General features: G+C 31.7%; 1 protein-coding gene across 1 annotated transcript; it reads left to right on the top strand.

The window, feature by feature from the left end:
• Positions 1-4041: 4041 nt before the first annotated feature.
• Positions 4042-17903, top strand: LOC113391036 (replication protein A 70 kDa DNA-binding subunit-like). Its single transcript, XM_026627014.1, has 5 exons — positions 4042-4135; positions 13684-13763; positions 13948-14044; positions 15548-15710; positions 17691-17903. Exons 1-5 carry the CDS (start codon positions 4116-4118, stop codon positions 17901-17903), a joined length of 573 nt encoding a protein of 190 aa, XP_026482799.1. The 5' UTR covers positions 4042-4115.
• The last annotated feature ends 1339 nt before the right edge of the window (positions 17904-19242 follow it).

The following is a 19242-nucleotide window of genomic DNA, read 5'->3' on the forward strand; positions in this document are numbered from 1 at the left end:
GTTTATTGGACATATGTACATCAAATTATCAGATATTTTACAGAGATTTTATAATAAACTAGCAAACCCGACGAACTCCGTTTCGCCACCAGATGGTTTCGTGAGAAAGATGAACAAATTTTTTGTTTGTTTTATATTTGAAAAGGAAAAATTTGATTTTATTAAACAACAGTAATGAATTTATTTCGATTACAAAAATGAAGTGTTTTTTAGTTGAACTTCTCTAAGTAAATGAATGTGAATCCGCAAATTATCCGTTTCATTGAAGTGCTCTTTGGCAAACCACATTTTTTGTTTTTTGGTCTGACGTTAACACAAACAAAGCGGATGGTTTTCCAACTCGTGAACAGGCAACGTATAACGCCCATGTGAAAAACAATGATTTTCTAAATAATCTATTTGAAATTTATCCCGCAAACACTAAGCGATTGGCCTTGAGACTTGTTATTGCGAACGCAAGGCGAACTGGAAATTGCAATCGTTTGAAGTCAAACGGAAGACCAGTCGGAATCATTGGTACGTCACCAAATCGCCAGCAATTTTTGATTGGATGGTGAAATTCAGTGCGTGTACATCATTATTCTTTGCGGCAAGAATTGCTCGTTGACTTAACCAAACATAATTCTGATAATTCTCACTAATGTCATTACTCGAATTTTTAATTACGGTGCATGAAGTTCCAGCAATTTGCATTAGGGCACCATGCACCATTAATCTTCTTAGCTATAAACCTTTCGGAGCCTGAGACCTTTCCAACACAATGCATAATTGTCGAAATCGGTTTGTGCGTTCTGGAGTTATTTCGTCAGGAAGGAAAACCCGACTTATTTATATATATATATATATATTTATATATATATATATATATATATATATATATGTATGTATATATTATATATATATATATATATATATATATAAAAGATAATCTATTTGGAAATCTTTAAAACAATTATTGATTCCAGCAATTTGCCTTAAGGCACGATGCCATGCGCCCCACTATTTTTAACTTATTTTTATTGAGAATCCATAACGACTGCCTTACTAAAAGTTGTTCATTTCGTCAATAAAAGTAATATGTTTTTTGAATCATTAAAATCGCACGCTCCGTTCTCTTAAAAACTGAGTTACCGTTTTTGGCACTTTCTGTCCCGTATCTTCGGAACAGCTAGACCTGTCTTCGCTAAAAACTAATCAGCACATCTCCTTATTAATACGAATCGAATGTTTTTTAAATTATACAAATCGGTTGATCGGTGTTCCCGAAATCGTCGACGAAAATTTGTATCCGCACACACATACATACTACGCACACACACACACACACACACACACACACATACACACACACACACACACACACACATACACACACACACATACATCCATTTTTCCGTATTGATAAGTAGACGTGCTGATTAGTTTTTGGCGGAGGTAGGTCTAGCCGTTCCGAAGATATGGGGCAAAAAGTGCCAAAAACGGTACCTCAGTTTTTAATAGAACGGAGCGTCCGATTTTAATAATTCAAAAAACATTTTACTTGTATTGACAAGGTGAAGAACCGATTAAATTTTCATAAAGACAGGTCTAGCGGTTTCGGAGATCTAATGAAAAAAGTAAAAAAAAAATGCCATTTGGCAAAAATGATCATTAGACATATGCACATCAAATTTTTAGAGATTTTAACAATAAGTATAAAGGGTATGGGCGTGTTTCCATACAGAATTGGCCCCACCCTGGTATTTAAATAATTTTGATGCCATTTTATAGGTATTTTCGAAAAAATCCGATATACCAAATTTCAAATCCGTAGCTCATCATTTGGCCGAGATATCAGTGAAAACATGTGAAAGTGGCCCCTTTTTTCAAACTCACTTTTTGTCGGAAATATGAGAGATATCAAATGATATGAGAGCATGATTAGAAAGGCTATTGAATTTTCTTTTAGTGTGCAAAATTTTGTTTTATTTCATGTGGTAGAACACATTCAAAAGTGGAAAAACCTGAGCAAGTACACGCTCGCGCTCATATAGAACCCGTGTAAGTCGTCTTTCATTCGCAACGACTAGCAACAGCATTGCTCGCAAGTTAGTCATAAATATATTAAATAATATCTTGAAGTTTTTTTTAAATTAAACAATATATAAGAATATATTGAATAGAATATCTCAACCTATAAATACTCATAATAATTATTGAACTGCTGCACTATTGTAATATCATCCTTAATTAAAACGATATTTGAAATTTTGCTCGCAAAGACCATACATAAGATAACGAAATGCAGACAGCATAAAATTAATATAATTTTCGAATTTAACTAATCATGAAGTTTGATAATTATTAAATAAATAATGCTTTTTTTAATTTTTGTGTGCTCTACACCTTTGTACCAATTTAACTTGATTAGTATATAATTGAGTTATTACCACAATACAATATATAATTATAATGCCGCAAAATTTCAAATATCGTTTTAATTAAGGATGATATTACAATAGTGCAGCAGTTCAATAATTATTATGAGTATTTATAGGTTGAGATATTCTATTCAATATATTCTTATATATTATTTAATTTAAAAAAAAACTTCAAGATATTATTTAATATATTTATGACTAACTTAGTATACTTGCATTTGTATACATTGCTGTGGCATGAATAGTAATCATATACCGATATATTATTATTATGTATATTTTTTATCAATCCATTTTTTATTTATTTAGTGGTATTAATAATTAACAAATGATAATTAATAGATAATTAATAAGTAATAATTAATTAATAAATTATTAATGATGATTAAATCATATAATATATTGTGCAATATATAAATAATAAATATTTAATTATATAAAAATATAGTTATTATTATACATATACATATAAATATATAATTATTTAAAATATAAATGTATATATCTGGTGTTTTATTAAAAATGTTTTAATTTATCAAGACGCGCGGCGAGCAATGCTGTTGCTAGTCGTTGCGAATGAGAGACGACTTACACGGGTTCTATATGAGCGCGAGCGTGTACTTGCTCAGGTTTTTCCTACTTTTGAATGTGTTCTACCACATGAAATAAAACAAAATTTTGCACACTAAAAGAAAATTTAATAGCCTTTCTAATCATGCTAATTAAAAATTAGTCCAAACAACTGCACTACCCGAAAATTCAAAACAAAAAATTATTTTCACTTTTTCTCGCACTACCAAATATTTTTTTCACATTATTTGTTATGAACAACATAGACAAGATCAATATAAATAGATGACGTTAACAGTTTTTCGATATCTCTCATATTTCCGACAAAAAGTGAGTTTGAAAAAAGGGGCCACTTTCACATGTTTTCACTGATATCTCGGCCAAATGATGAGCTACGGATTTGAAATTTGGTATATCGGATTTTTTCGAAAATACCTATAAAATGGCATCAAAATTATTTAAATACCAGGGTGGGGCCAATTCTGTATGGAAACACGCCCATACCCTTTGGTTTACATTCCTATGGGTTCCGTACCAATGTTTACGCGTTAGACGGCGACGCGGCGCTTACGCGCTTTGATATTTCGTCTTTATGCAGTTAAAGCAGTACGATTGCTTTGAAAAAAAGTTTAGATCTTCCAAAATATGTCAAAATAAAGAAAAAATTTTTTTTCAAAAAAAATTTTAAAAAAAAAATTCTATTTTTTTTTTCAAAAAAAGTAATTTTTTGTCCAATTTATAGTTTCTCAAAAATCTTATTTTTTCGAAGTAAAATTTTTTCAAAAATGTTAATTGTTTTTAAAAAAATAATAATTTTTGGTACGGGAAGTTCCAGCAATTTGCCTTAAGGCACGATGCCTTAATTGCCTTAAGACAGAATTCCACTTACAGCTAGTTGTGATTTCTAATTACCTATCTATTGTTTGTTATCAATATGTTGAATGATAAGATAATAGTGTACGTATGACCTATTGAGACATGTTTATGAGAAATCTGCGGTAGTGCGCATTAATGCCTTTGTATTGTCAACACCTTAATACTTATTTGGGCAAGTAAATAATTGCAAGTGTTAAATTTCGGCAGAAAATTAAGTTGCTGTATGTATAAAAATTGTGTTTGCTAGCGATGGCTTACCAGTGCGGCAAGTATGTAAAATTTAACAATAGCGATAGTGTAAATGTTCAAAAATATATATAAAGTACGTTGCACGATGTTGGTTCGGAATGGAGCCCTAAACTGCTGAACATATTTTAAATTTTATTGGCTTTTGATTTACATCATTTGGTCAGGGGCCATCGTACAAATGCTTAAGGGATTATATACACTTAAAGAGTTACACCGCTGTAATAGCAAAAAAACATATGTTTTTGTAATTTTTTTCGGGCGGAAGGAAAAGTAACTAGTTGGTTTGGTATTTAGCCTTGAGGCAAGTTACATGAACTTCCCGATAAAAAAATGAGTAAATAATATAACTAAAAGTTCCATGAAAATCGGCTTAAATTTTTTTCAACAGGTAATTACAAGAAAACGGCTCGGTAGATTTTCACCTAAAACTAACCAGTACCATTCCCAACTAATATCTTTCGAACAGTTTTTAATTTTTTAAATTCGGTTCGGTAGGATGAGCTTAAATATTGACGAAAATTTAACACTTTTTTTCAACAGTTAATTACAAGAAAACGGCTCGGTAGATTTTCACCTAAAATTAATCAGTACCATTCCCAACTAATATCTTTCGAACAGTTTTTGATTTTTTAAAATCGGTTCGGTAGGATGAGCGTAAATGTGGACGAAAAGTTTAACACTTTTTTCCAAATTACAAAGAAACGGCTCGGCTGATCGTCGCGCAAAACTGAGAAACGATAATCCTCATCGAGATACATCAAATGCTTTTTAAATATCTGAAATCGATTCAGGCGTTTTTGAGAAAACGTCAATTTACGGCAAAAAATCTGTTCACACACACACACACACACACACATACACACACACATACACACACACACACACACACACATACTTTTTCCAAATTTGGTCTCATTCGATTCAGAATGGCTTGAAAAGTCGAGAAAACATAAAATTAGCGATTCGGATTTTTTGATGAAAACATAAACTTCTCCTTCGGGAAGTTAATAAAATCATGATATTGAAAATAGTTATTTATAGTACATTAAAGTATATAAAATAAAATATAATTTTAAATAAAAATTAAAAACAGCGAACCAAGCGTCAGGTCCGCGGCACGCAAAATTACTACAACAATTTTAATTTTTTTCATTCGAATTTTCAATAGTGTATTTAAAATAACATTTTAAAGTGTCCATCATAGCGGATTTAAAAAATATCGATTTTTGTTTGTTTGGTGAGCATTTTATTCAAAATCGTTAAATTTCAACGAAAAAAAACGGATAGTAATTTGTTAATAATAAATGAACAAATTAACGTATAGAAGATCCGCTATGATGGGCACTTAAAAATATAATTTTAAATATACTGTAAAAATTTGAATAAAAAAAATTCAAATTGTTGTAGTTATTTTGCGTGCCGTGTAGTAAAATCATGTTTCGAGAAAAACGCGTTTAAAGTTTTGAAATAAATTATAGCTAATAATAAAAAAAATTGTCAGTTATTTTTTTACTATTAATCTGATAACCCAGCAACATACATATGGCTTTTTATTTTTATAATTAACTTCCCGAAGGAGAAGTTTGTTTTCATCAAAAAATCCGATTCGCTAATTTTATGTTTTCTCGACGTTTCAAGCCATTCTGAATCGAATGAGACCAAATTTGGAAAAAGTATGTGTGTGTGTGTGTATGTGTGTGTGTGTGTGTGTGTGAACAGATTTTTTGCCGTAAATCGACGTTTTCTCCAAAACGGCTGGACCGATTTCAAAAATTTAAAAGCCATTCGATGTATCTCGATGAGGACTATCGTTTCTGAGTTTTGTGCGGCGATCGGCCGGGCCGTTTCTTCGTAAATTGCAGAAAAGTGAAAAATTTTTCGTCCACGTTTTAGCCCGCAATTCTGAATCGATTCTGAAAATTCAAAAACCATTCGATAGATATTGGTTGGGAATCGTGCTGATTGGTTTTTGGTGAAGATCGGCCGGGCCGTTATCTTGTAATAAAGTTTTTTTAAAAAAAAAAATCGACGATTTTTATGATTTTTTTTTTGACGGTAGATACCATAGTTTTCTAGGTCATACTAAAATATTACGGCCCTACGACAACTCGTTTAGCTTTAAAAATTCGTCAAAGTTTGCAAAAATTGGTATCGTTTTATTGACATTTGTCAAAATGAAATCTTTGATCGACGTTTTCTCAAAAACGCTTTAACCGATTTCAGAAATTTAAAAGCCATTTGATGTATTTCGTTGAGGACTATCGTTTGTCAGTTTTGTGCGACGATCTGCCAAGCCGTTTCTTTATAATTTGAAAAAAAGTGTTAAACTTTTCGTCCACATTTAAGCTCATCCTACCGAACCGATTTTAAAAAATCAAAAACTGTTCGAAAGATATTAGTTGGGAATGGTACTGATTAATTTTAGATGAAAATCTACCGAGCCGTTTTCTTGTAATTAACTGTTGAAATAAAGTGTTAAACTTTTCGTCCACATTTAAGCTCAGCCTACCGAACCGATTTTAAAAAATCAAAAACTGTTCGAAAAATATTAGTTGGGAATGGTACTGATTAATTTTTGGTGAAAATCTACCGAGCCGTTTTCTTGTAATTAACTGTTGGAAAAAAGTGTTAAACTTTTCGTGCACATTTAAGCTCATCCTACCGAACCGATTTTAAAAAATCAAAAACTATTCGAAAGATATTAGTTGGGAATGATACTGATTAATTTTAGGTGAAAATCTACCGAGCCGTTTTCTTGTAATGAACTGTTGAAAAAAAAATTTAAGCCGATTTTCATGGAACTTTTTTTGGCGATATACATCATGGTATTATAGAACTTACTGTAATATTACGGCATTACGACAAGTAGTTTAATTTTAAAAATTCGTCTAATAATTAAAAATTCGTATAATAACTTTGCTAAAATTATTATCGTTTTTTTTAAAGTAGGATTGATGAAGTATCATTTTTTTTTTTGATTAAGTCAATTATTTACACATATCGGGAAGTTCATGTAACTTGCCTCAAGGCTAAATACCAAACCAACTAGTTTTTACCACCACTTAACGGTCGGGTTTTTTTTCGTGAAAAGTGATCTAAAAGAGCAGGTTATTTTATTTCGGATTTTAAAAGTTCAATTGATGTAATATGTGTTTCTGATAACATTTTCTTTTGATTTATTTTATTTTTGTTTAAAATTAACAATATATTATAATACCGATGACCGTTTTGGTGGTTTTTGGACTACATTTATGCTTTATGTATAAATTATTGTGTTATAATATGATAAATAATGCAAAATTTTTATTTAATAACATTTAAATTGTAATAATATCTATTTATCTAAAAAGAATATAACAAATTTTTAAACAAATAAGAAAATTCAAGTAAATCAGTTATTCTGCTCAAAAATTCATGAAGTTAAAAATAAAATAGATGGATTTTTGCCTAATTATAGATAAAACAACCCAGTATAATTATTGATTGATTACTATTGAAAATAACCCAAACATATAACAATAACATGTCCCTTGAGGAATATTTAGAAAGGCGTTTTTATATGTTTATTTCTAATGTCACAAGTCGTTAAAGAATAATTTATTATATATACAATTATTGATTGATCTGTACTTATCATATCTAAACTAAACATATCCCGATAACTGGCCATCGTAAGCCTTTTATCGCATAAAACATAAACATTGTCTTTGGCGAGCAGCGCTCGAGTTAGCCCGTTAGGGTACGCACAAAAAATATCTGTTTTTGAGACTAAGCATCCGATTTGAATGATTCAAAAAATCCGAATCGCCAATTTTATGTTTTCTCGACGTTTCAACCCAAAGTTTTTTTAAAAAAAAATCTCGACGATTTTTATGATCAATTATCATCAACAATTCATAAATCATTTTTTGACGGTAGATACCATAATCTTCTAGATCATACTAAAATATTACGGTCCTACGACAACTGGTTTAGCTTTAAAAATTCGTCAAAGTTTGCAAAAATTAGTATGTTTTTTTGGCATTTGTCAAAATTAGACCTTTGACCAACGTTTTCTCAAAAACGCCTGAACCGATTTCAGAAATTTAAAAGCCATTTGATGTATCTCGATGAGGCATATCGTTTCTCAGTTTCGTGCGACGATCGGCCGAGCCGTTTCTTTGTAATTTGGAAAGAAGTGTTAAACCTTTCGTCTACATTTAAGCTCATACTACCGAACCGATTTTAAAAAATTAAAAATTGTTCGTAAGATATTAGTTGGGAAGGATACTGATCAGTTTTAGGTGAAAATCTACCGAACCGTTTTCTTGTAATTAACTTTTGAAAAAAAAATTAAGCCGATTTTTATGAAACTTTCTTTGGCGATGTATATCATTGGCTTACAGAACTTACTGAATTATTACGGCCTTACGACAAGTAATTTATTTATTATCAAAGTTAGAAAAAATGTTTTTTTAACGTTTGTTAAAAATAAAATTAGATGATTTAGTTGATATAACGATAGTTTACTTGATCTTGAACATAGTAAACCATTAAAGTCCTATGGAAATTGGTTCAATTATAATTATTGATTAATTAAAATTATTGATTTTTGAAAATTTGCTTTTAGAAAATACTCCGAGATAACGTGTTCGTTCGTTCGTTTGCAATGATGTGTGATAAATCCACTCGGAATACTTTTAATCACTCATAAATTAATTTATTTTTTATTGATTAAGTCGATTATTTACACATTTCGGGAAGTTCATGTAACTTGCCTCAAGGCAAAATACCAGTACCAACTAGTTTTCTTTCTTGAATTATAAATGATCATTATGATTGTTATTATTGTCAATATTTGATTTATATAAATTATGATTAACCATATGATTTAGAATTTTATTCCTCGGTGTATATATATGTATATCAGTGTAAATTTTGAATTTTCTAATTTAAGAACAGGTTAATAATTTTATTTTATTGTATTCATTAAAATTCGTTGAATTCGTATAAGCATCTTTACGATTTTGTTCAGCGATTTTTCCTATTTTTTTATATCAGCTTTTAAATCGTCAATTTTTCTTTTGAAAATCAGGGCTGGCGGAAGGCGGGTCTGCTAGGTCTGCAAAGCCTTAGGGCATTATATAAATATGTTGATGAGTGCATATAAATATGTCTGAAAAAATACTCTGTGTATTAATTAATATTGATTAAATAACTTGATAATTTTTCAACTTCCGTAGGGTAAGTTATATATAGTAATCGCAAAAATGTCGAAAGTAAAAATTTTTATATATCTTCACGTTTCAGCGGTTTCTGAATTTTGAAATATCTTAGAAAAAATGGATGTGTGTGTTTAGATACAAACTTTCGTCGATGATTGTAGGAACACGCATCAACCTATTTGAACAAAACATTCGATTCGTACTGATAAAACGTGCTACTTAGTTTTTGGCAAAACGGGTCCAGCCGTTTAAAATATACGGGGCAAAACAGCCAAAAATTGTAATTTAGTTCTTGAGAGAACGAAGCGTCCGTTTTAAGTAATTTAAAAAAACATTTTATTTGTATTGACTAAACAAAGAACTGTTTTTGGGATGACAGGTCTAGAGGTCTAGCGATTACGGAGAATCAATAAGAACTAGCTGTAAGTGGAATTCTGTCTTAAGGCAATTAGGGCATCGTGCCTTAAGGCAAATTGCTGGAACTTCCCGTACCAAAAATTATTATTTTTTTAAAAACGATTAACATTTTTGAAAAAATTTTACTTCGAAAAAAATAGATTGTTGAGAAACTATAAATTTGACAAAAAAATACCGTTTTTTTGAAAAAAAATTTTTTTTATTTGAAAAAAAAATTTTTTTTTGAGAATAAAATTTTTTTTTGAAAACAAAAAATTTTTTTGAAAAAAAAATGTTTTCTTCATTTTGACATATTTTGAAAATTCTGAACTTTTTTTAACTTCCCGTAGGGCAAGTTATAGTAATCGCAAAAAAATCGAAAATGAAAATTTTTATATATCTTTACGTTTCAGAGGTTTCTGAACATTTTGGCATACCTTAGAAAAAATGGATGTATGTGTGTGTGTGTGTGTGTGTATGTGTGTGTGTGTGTGTGTGTATGTATGTATGTATGTACGTGTGTGTATGTATGTGCGGATACAAATTTTCGTCGACGATTTCGGGAACACGGGTCAACCGATTTGAATAATTCAAAGAACATTCGATTCGTATTGATAAGGAGACGTGCTGATTAGTTTTTGGCGAAGGCAGGTCTAGCCGTTCCGAAGATACGGGGCAAAAAGTGCCGAAAACGGTAACTCAGTTTTTGAAAGAACGGAGCGTCCGATTTGAATAATTCAAAAAACATTTCACTTGTATTGACAAAATGAAGAATCGATAAAATTTTCATGAAGGTAGGTCTAGCGGTTTCGGAGATATGGAGAAAAAAGTAAAAAAATGAGCCATTTGGCGGTCAAAAATGATCATTAGACATATGCTCATCAAATTATCAGATATTTTATAGAGATTTTAACAATAAGTATACAATTTGTTAACATTCCTATGGGTTCCGTACCAATGCTTATGCGTTAGACAGCGACGCGGCGCTTACGCGCTTTATATTTTGTCCCTATGCAGTTAAAGCAGTACGATTGCTTTGAAAAGAAAGTTCAGATCTTCCACAACATGTCAAAATAAAAAAAAAAATCTTCAAAAAAAAGCAAAAAAAAAAAAATTAAAAAAAAAATTTTTTTTAAAAAAAAAATTTTTTCAAAAAAAAGTAATTTTTTGTCCAATTTATAGTTTCTCAAAAATCTTATTTTTTCAAAGTAATTTTTTTTTTTCAAAAATGTTAATCGTTTTTAAAAAAATAATAATTTTTGGTGCGGGAAGTTCCAGCAATTTGCCTTAAGGCACGATGCCTTAATTGCCTTAAGACAGAATTCCACTTACAGCTAGTTCAAAGCACAATCGCACTGCTTGAACTGCGTAGAGACGAAATGTCAAAGCTCGCAGGTGCCGCGCCGCCGTCTAACGCATAAGCATTGGTACGGAACCCACAGAAATGTAAAAAAAAATTATACTTATTGTTAAAATCTCTATAAAATATCTGGCAATTTGATGTGCATATGTCTAATGATCATTTTTAACCGCCGAATGGCATTTTTTTTTTACTTTTTTCATTAGATCTCCGAAACCGCTAGACCTGCCTTCATGAAAATTTGATCAATTCTACATCTTGTCAATACAAGTAAAATGTTTTTTGAATTATTCAAACCGGACGCTCCGTTCTCTTAAAAACGGAGGTACTGTTTTTGGCACTTTTTGCCCCGTATCTTCGGAACGGCTGGACCTGCCTTTGCCAAAAACTAATCAGCACGTCTCCTTATCAATACGAATCGAATGTTTTTTGAATTATTCAAATCGGTTGATCCGTGTTCCCGAAATCGTCGACGAAAATTTGTATCCGCACATACATACACACACGTACATACATACATACATACATACATACATACATACACACACACACACACACACACATACATCCATTTTTTCTAAGGTATGCCAAAATGTTCAGAAACCTCTGAAACGTAAAGATATATAAAAATTTTCATTTTCGATTTTTTTGCGATTACTATAACTTACCCCACGGGAAGTTAAAAAGTAAAAAAATGACATATTTGGCGGTCCAAAATGATCATTAGACATATCCACGTCAAATTATCTGATATTTTCTAGAGATTTTATTATTAAGAACAAATTTAATTTACATTTCTTTAGGTTCCGTATCAATGTCTAGCCGTTTCGCTTCGATATTTCGTCTCCAAAACAGCCGCGCAGTGCGATTGATTTAAAAAAAAGTTACAAATTTTCAAAAAATTTCAAAATATAAAAAAAAAATTTTAAAAATAGCCATTTTTTTCAAAATTTTCGAAATTCTCGAAAATATATTTTTTTCAGATTTCAAAATTTTTTTAATCTTTTTTAAAAATTTTACATTTCGGTACAGGAAGTGCCAGCAATTTGCCTTTGCAGGCACGATGCCATGCACCACTAGTTCATTTGTATTAATTTATGAAAACTACTATTTGACTGACTTAAAATTGAAAGGGCGGCAATCTGAAGACCGCCCCGGGCGGCAAAAGTTCTAGGAGGGTACTGAGGGTACGACTTCTAGGCGCGAGCAGTGTTCGTGGGTGACCGTTAAGTGGTTAATTTCTTCCCTTGATATATCCGAGCGTTCTACTTTTTATTTTGGCGCATCCATCAAAGACCATTCGGCATGCTTAAGCCGTTTATAATTGCCCGCAATTCTGAATCGATTTTGAAAATTCAAAAACCATTTGAAAGATATTGGTTAGGAATCACGCTGATTAGTTTTTGGTAAAGATCGTCCGGGTCGTTTTCTTGTAATAAAGTGTTAAAAAAAATTATTTTCATAAAACGACGATTTTTATAAAAAAAATTGAGGGCAGATACCATAGTCTTATAGATCATAGTAAAATATTACTGCCCTACGACAAGTCGTTTAATTTTGAGAATTCGTCAAAGTTTGCAAAAAATAGTATCGCTTTTTTGGCATTTGTCAAAATTAGACCTTTCATCAACGTTTTTCTCAAAAACGGCTAAACCGATTTCAAAAATTTTGATGCATCTCGATGAGGACTATTGTTTTTCAGTTTTGTGCGACGATCGACCGAGCCGTTTCTTTGTAATTTGAAAAGAAGCGTTAAACTTTTCGCCCAGACTATTATCACAAACAACATCACTTTTGTATTTTCATAAATCGATATTAATATATTGAATATAATTGCTTTGTTTATTAGATTTGTCTTGTTTTTAGGAAAATGACAAACTACATTATAAATTTGCCAGAATTGAATCATGTAATGTAACACTGATGAACATAATATAACATCTAGATGATTTTCAATCAAACACATTTAATTTCATAAACTATACTATTAATATCTATCTAAAATGAACTTCAATAATCTTATAAATATATTGCGCTTACAACTCTTTATGTTATCTAGCGTCATACAGTTTCATAAAAAAGAAATTATTTAACATCTAATAACGAAGAAACGGTTCAACCGATCCTTATCAAAAACCAATCAACACGATTCCCAATCAATATCTTTCGAATGGATATTAATTTTTTCAAATCGGTTCAAAACTGTGGGCTAAAACATAGACGAAATTTTTTACACTTTTCTGCTGATTACAAAGAAGCGACTCGGCTGATCATCGCGCAAATGTAACCAACAATAATCCTCAAGATACATCCAATGGATCTTAAATTTTTTAAATCGGTCTAGCCATTTTCGAGAAAACGTCGATGTGAAAAATAGGCTCACACACACAGACATACTTTCTCCAAATTTGGTGTCATCCGATCCGGAATGATTTTAAACGTCGAGGAAACATAAATTTAGCGAATCGGATTAAACTTCTTCTTCGGGAAGTTAATAAATAAACTTTTATGTGAGCTGGCAAAGATTGCTCTATTTACAAGATTGTAACTAGTCGTAAGCAGTGTTAGTGGGATGGATGTATTTTTGATTTGTGAAATATATTTTCAGCCGAAAAATAACCATAAGGGCCTTGATCGATGACAGGGCTGGTCAAACTTCTAGCTCCGGTGTGTCAGAAGCTGTTACAGGTAAGCAAAGAAAATACACATATTAATATATTAGATATACTGTTGTTATTTAACACATTTAATTTGTTGTGAGTTGTTTTTTGTTTGCTGCAAGTTTCAACTTTAGATCACATTATAATCTTTAGGTCAAAAGTGAGTGTATTGAAATGGTCCATCTGATAATAAAAATTGATTTTTTCATCAGGTGTTCCGTCCCCAAGTACCGGAAACTCGTATAATAAAAAACGGAGATATGAGAATGACATAAGTAATATTGCTTCTTTGACTCATTCGCAACAAAAGTAAGTTTTCAACTTTATAAGATTGTTCAACTTAGATAATTCAAATTTGATTAATATTGTTTATTAAAATTGGGCATTACCATATTTTGTATTTGATTTTTGCTTATTGCACCGTCATGATAATAGTAAGCGATAGTCAATACTATATCTAATAGCCTACTATTTGTTTCTAATGACAATTCAAGGAGAAGATTAGTGGCGTTTTTTTATATTTGCACATAATTCGTTAAATACAAATCGTAGCGACACCACTTGTTTGATTAGTAACGCTTCAAGATTTATTTTAGTAAGATTTTAAATTGGTACAGTGTTTGAAAGTTATGTGCGTTGTAAAATGGACAAAAATAATGAAAATTTGGCTCTGTTTTGCAACATTGTCACGATAAAGGAAAAAACGCTGCGTAAGTGAAAAACGCTGTAAAAAAATCGGTCAGAAAATTGGTGAAGGTTCTTTAAAAAAATCTGCTGCGTGGAGATGATTTTCTCGCTTTCCTTCTGCTAATTTTGATCTGGAAATTAGCCGCACTCTGATCGTCCAGTCACTGAAAAAAGTAATTAAATTTTTGAAAAAGTGCAGTAACATAACCTGATCTGCACTGTCGATATTGAAGGAGCTCGATGTTGGTCAGAAAATTTTGAAATTGAAAATTGGCGGCAAAAAAATGCAGTGTGTATGATGGGACTAAAAGGAAAACCTTCACCCTGGGCTACTTCCAGTTGGTCAGGCGATTGATTCTCAACTGTACTGTTAACAACTAGAGATAATACGTCAGGCAACTATTGTTTTATACCTTAACAATGCCCGCTCCTAGACTTTTTTGATAACCCGCCAAAAATCGCGAGAACTCAGTTGGTAAGTTTTGTCGCAATACGGTATTGTGAAATCGGCAGACTTGGAATCCTCTGACCATCACAGAAACCACAGAAATTCTTTATCGATGACATCGGGACTCTACACGAAAAATGGCGAAACATTGCCGATAATTACGGAGCATATTTAGGTATGGATCGATTATGATAGAAACGCCTACGAATCTACGGACCCAAACTAACTGATGTGTCACCCACCAGCAATGCCTACTGTGCTCGTCACAACAGCAAACTATATATTATATTTAATGTGCAGTAATTTGTTAAACTAAATAGTCATCATGAAATATCTAAAAATGTGTTGAATAAAATAATTATTTTGTAAAAGTATCTATATTTATTAAATTGCTAATTATTTAAATTTAAAAAATATTGACACGAGCCTTATTATAATACCATTATACTGACGGCTTGTAAATTAAATAAATCAATAAAATAATTTCACTTTTACTTTATAAGGAAATCGGTTGTATTTTACTAAAAAAACGACGCTTAGTTTTTTCTTAACCCATTTATTTCTGAACAGTTTAAAGAAAATATGCAAGTGATTATGAAGTATTTATTTATTAGTAAAGTTTATATAGGTTTATATAATATATACAATATTATTATGTTGTTTTTTTTCTGAAATAGTTGGACAATCAAAGCCAAGGTCGAAGAAAAGTCGGATAAAAAACCATGGAGTAATAAAAATGGCAATGGCCACTGTTTTAGTATGGCGTTGTCTGATAATAGTGGAAAAATCAGAGCAGTTGCTTTCAATGATCAATGCCATAAGTTTTATGAAATGATTCAGGTACTACAGTTTTTATAAATCGATTATTTAAATAAATTTAATAAAATATTGAACGGTTACAATATATTTTTGTATAAATATATGTCTCAGATAATCTTGTAATAAAACTGGCTTCAGCATTTAGCTAAAAATCGCGAAAATGTCATTTTTTGGACTTTTGACCTTGTGTCATTTAACGAAACGATGAGGACTCTGAGATTTCTTTTATAATTGTATTTTAAACAATTTTGCCTAGTTACAGCCCATTATCAATAATTGTAACCTTGAATGCTTAAATTGGCCGAGCTATTAAAGTTAGATACCGTAACTATTCTGACGATGGCTCATTTCATAGATTAATTGTAATCTATTTGTGTATTGTATGTATTTTTGACTCTTTACCTGAGGTGTTTCATTTTTATGCATATTTGATACTACCTCGTTAATTAAGAATCGAGATATACAGGGTGGCAGATATGTATTGCAACCAATTTCAGACCGCTATCATTTCTAAACCGCTCATCAGACAGATGACAAATTTAATCCAGTGGTTGTTCATTTAGTTGTTTACAAGCGTACAAGAGCATTTTGATCCATTGCATTCAGAAAAAGGGTTATTCGTGATGGAAGTCAAGCGTGATAGTGCGATTGCTTCATATTTGGCTGAAAAACCTTAAGTGGCTATCGTTAAAGCTTTCCAGCATTTAAATGCGAACAAATATTTTGTTTCTCGTACCATATCTCGTAACCGTGATACACTCAGTGTTGCACCGAGTCCAAAAAATCGGTCGAAATTCGTGTCGCAGTGGTAAAAAAATGGCTCGTGAGCTGAACATATCGCAAAAACGGATGCAACACACATTGAAAAATGAGCTTGGACTAAAGCCATTAAAGTTCCAAAAAGTGCAAGAGCTCATCGATACACAAAGAAAAGTTAGAAGGGAAAGAGCCAAGGCGTTGCTTCGCTTGCACGAAAGTGACTAGTTACCGAATTTGGTCTTCTCAGATGGGAAGTCATTCCAAATCGAGCAGTTTGTGAACAAACAAAATGGGGTTTACTTGCCAAAAAGGTCAGCTAAAAATTTACATCTTCGATTGGCCACCAGAACTCAAGCGCCGCCGACGGTAATGGTGTGAACCACCGTAACGGCCAATGGTGACATTCCGCTCCTATTCATCGACCGTCAAATCAAAATAATTGCCGAGATTATCGGAAAAATGTCTTAAAGGCAGTATTGAAGTCCTGGGTAGACCATTGGCCGCAGACCATGGCCATTCCAAAAAGACTCAGCACCACCAAACTCAGTACGCGTCTACCGAAAATGGCTTAAAAAAGAGGTCTTTTGCTTTATTTCCATCGCACAATAGCCACCAAAATCTCTGGATCTAAATTCGTTGGACTTTTGTGTCTTGGATATTTTGGAGAGTAAGGTTTGCACTAAAAATACCAAATTGTCGATCATCCCAAGAAGGCGCCTCGCCGGGAATAGGCCAAAATACACCAGAGCCACTTTCGTGCAGCGTGTTATGGTTCTTCTGCCGTTTGAAAGCCATAATTCGTGCCAAAGGTGGCCAATTAGAACAAATCTAAACTTATTCTAAAATTTGATGTTATTTCCAACATTTTTGCTTTAGAACAATGAAATTTCAAATGAAAATGAGAAAGTTATAGCGCTTTACTTTGTTGCATTACATATCAGCCACCCTGTATACCTAGGATGTATATTTTCTTTCTAATACTTTTTTGGGTACCACAGCCAGCATCGATTGGAAACGTGTCAGACAAACCTGAGTTAACTTTTGCCTTAAAGTAGCTGTTTACCTATGTTTATTTAACTATAAAAATTTAACAATTAATTCATGAAAATTTCAATGATTCATATTTGTTTACTGTCTTTTAAACGTAATTTGTCGTTGTCGATTTGATAAGAGATTGAATTTCGCCGTTCATAATTCTTATTTTACTAATAATACTAATGAATATTTTTTTAATTATTGCAGGAAGGAAAGATTTACACTATATCAAAATTTGATGTGAAACTACGCAAAAAAGAATTTCGTACCTTCAACGATTATGAAATAGTATTAAGAAATGATACTCAAGTCGCAGAGTGTTTGGATGTTGGTAATAAAGTGCGAAAAGACAGTTATGAATTTGTTAAGATTAAAGACATTCAAGCAAAGAAAACAAACACTTTAGTCGGTAAGGTTTAATTGATATTGATGAAATAGTATGTACCCCCACATAAGAAAATCATACTAGATTATGAATTTTGAGTTTATATCATATATATTTTCTCAAAACTATCCAAACGAAAGGTACCCTTACATGGGCCGACTTAAAATTTTGAAGAAAAACTTTTTGGTCACGCCTAGGACGAAAAAAGACGACATCGGAAGTTTGTTAGACCATCCACTTTTAAAACATTTAACTTCTCGTAGCCGAAAATCGAAAATGAAAATTGTTGCATATTCTTAGGTTTCAGAGGTTTCTGAAGATTTTGGCATACTTAAAAAAAATGGATGTGTGTGTGTTTTGCATGTCCGCAATTTTTCAACCGATCAACCGATTTGAATGGTTACAAAACATTCGATGGTTGGGAGAGGGAGATGTGCTGATTAGTTTTTGGCAAAGGCAGGTCGACGGACATACGGAGCAAAGAGTGCAGAAAATAGAGATCGAGTTTTTGAAAGAACGGAGCATCCGATTTGAATGACACAAAAAATATTCAAATTGTAACGATCAGGAGAAGTGGTGATTAGTCTTTGTCACAGGTAGGTCCAGCCATTTCAAAGATACAGAGCTAAATGTACAAAAAAAATGCAGTTTTTTTGAAAACATTTAATATTCTTCGAACATTTCGTTACAGTACAGGAATTTCTAGCAATTTGTCTTAAGGCACAATACTATACACTACTAGTTTTGATTTTATTTATACACACGCGATTACTAGTACAACTTTTTTGCTTTGTACGAGATGACAATTAAGTCTAATATAAATTAGTGGTGCATGGCATCGTGCTTTGAGGCAAATTGCTGGAATTTCCCGTACCGAACTAAAATTTTGAAAATCCGAATTATGTTTGTTATTCAAAAAAAATTTTTTGAAAATTAAAAAAAATGAAAAAAAAATCTTTTCTCAAAAATAATAGTTTGGTCAACACAAGAATAAAGTTTTTTGAATCATTCAAATCGGATGCTCCGTTCTCTCAAAAACTAAATTTCTATTTTCTGCACTCTTTGCTCCGTAACTCCAAAACGGCTGGACCGACCTTTGCTAAACTCATCAATATGAGTCGAATGTTTTTTTAATCATTCAAATCGGTTGTTTCGTGCGCCCTAAATCGTGGACGAAAAATTGTGTCCAAACATACACACACACATACTTCCATTTTTTAAGGCATGCCAAAATGTTCAAAAACCTTCAAAACGTTAAGATATGCAGAAATTTTTATTTTCGATTTTGTTGCGATTACTATAACTTACCCTGCGGGAAGTTAATAAATAATTTTAACTTTGTAATTTTGTTTATATAATTGTAAATATTATATA

This window comes from Ctenocephalides felis, unplaced genomic scaffold, assembly GCF_003426905.1.
Source record: "Ctenocephalides felis isolate EL2017-DRISC unplaced genomic scaffold, ASM342690v1 CF-g0.4_SCAFFOLD_00845, whole genome shotgun sequence".
Lineage (NCBI taxonomy): Eukaryota > Metazoa > Arthropoda > Insecta > Siphonaptera > Pulicidae > Ctenocephalides > Ctenocephalides felis.

Excerpts from the sequence above, each read along its gene's own strand:
- LOC113391036 (XM_026627014.1), top strand. The coding sequence starts at position 4,116 with ATGGCTTACCAGTGCGGCAA. Across the intron at positions 13,764-13,947 it reads TGTGTCAGAAGCTGTTACAG|GTGTTCCGTCCCCAAGTACC; the intron begins GTAAGCAAAGAA and ends TTTTTTCATCAG. Across the intron at positions 14,045-15,547 it reads TTGACTCATTCGCAACAAAA|TTGGACAATCAAAGCCAAGG; the intron begins GTAAGTTTTCAA and ends TTTCTGAAATAG.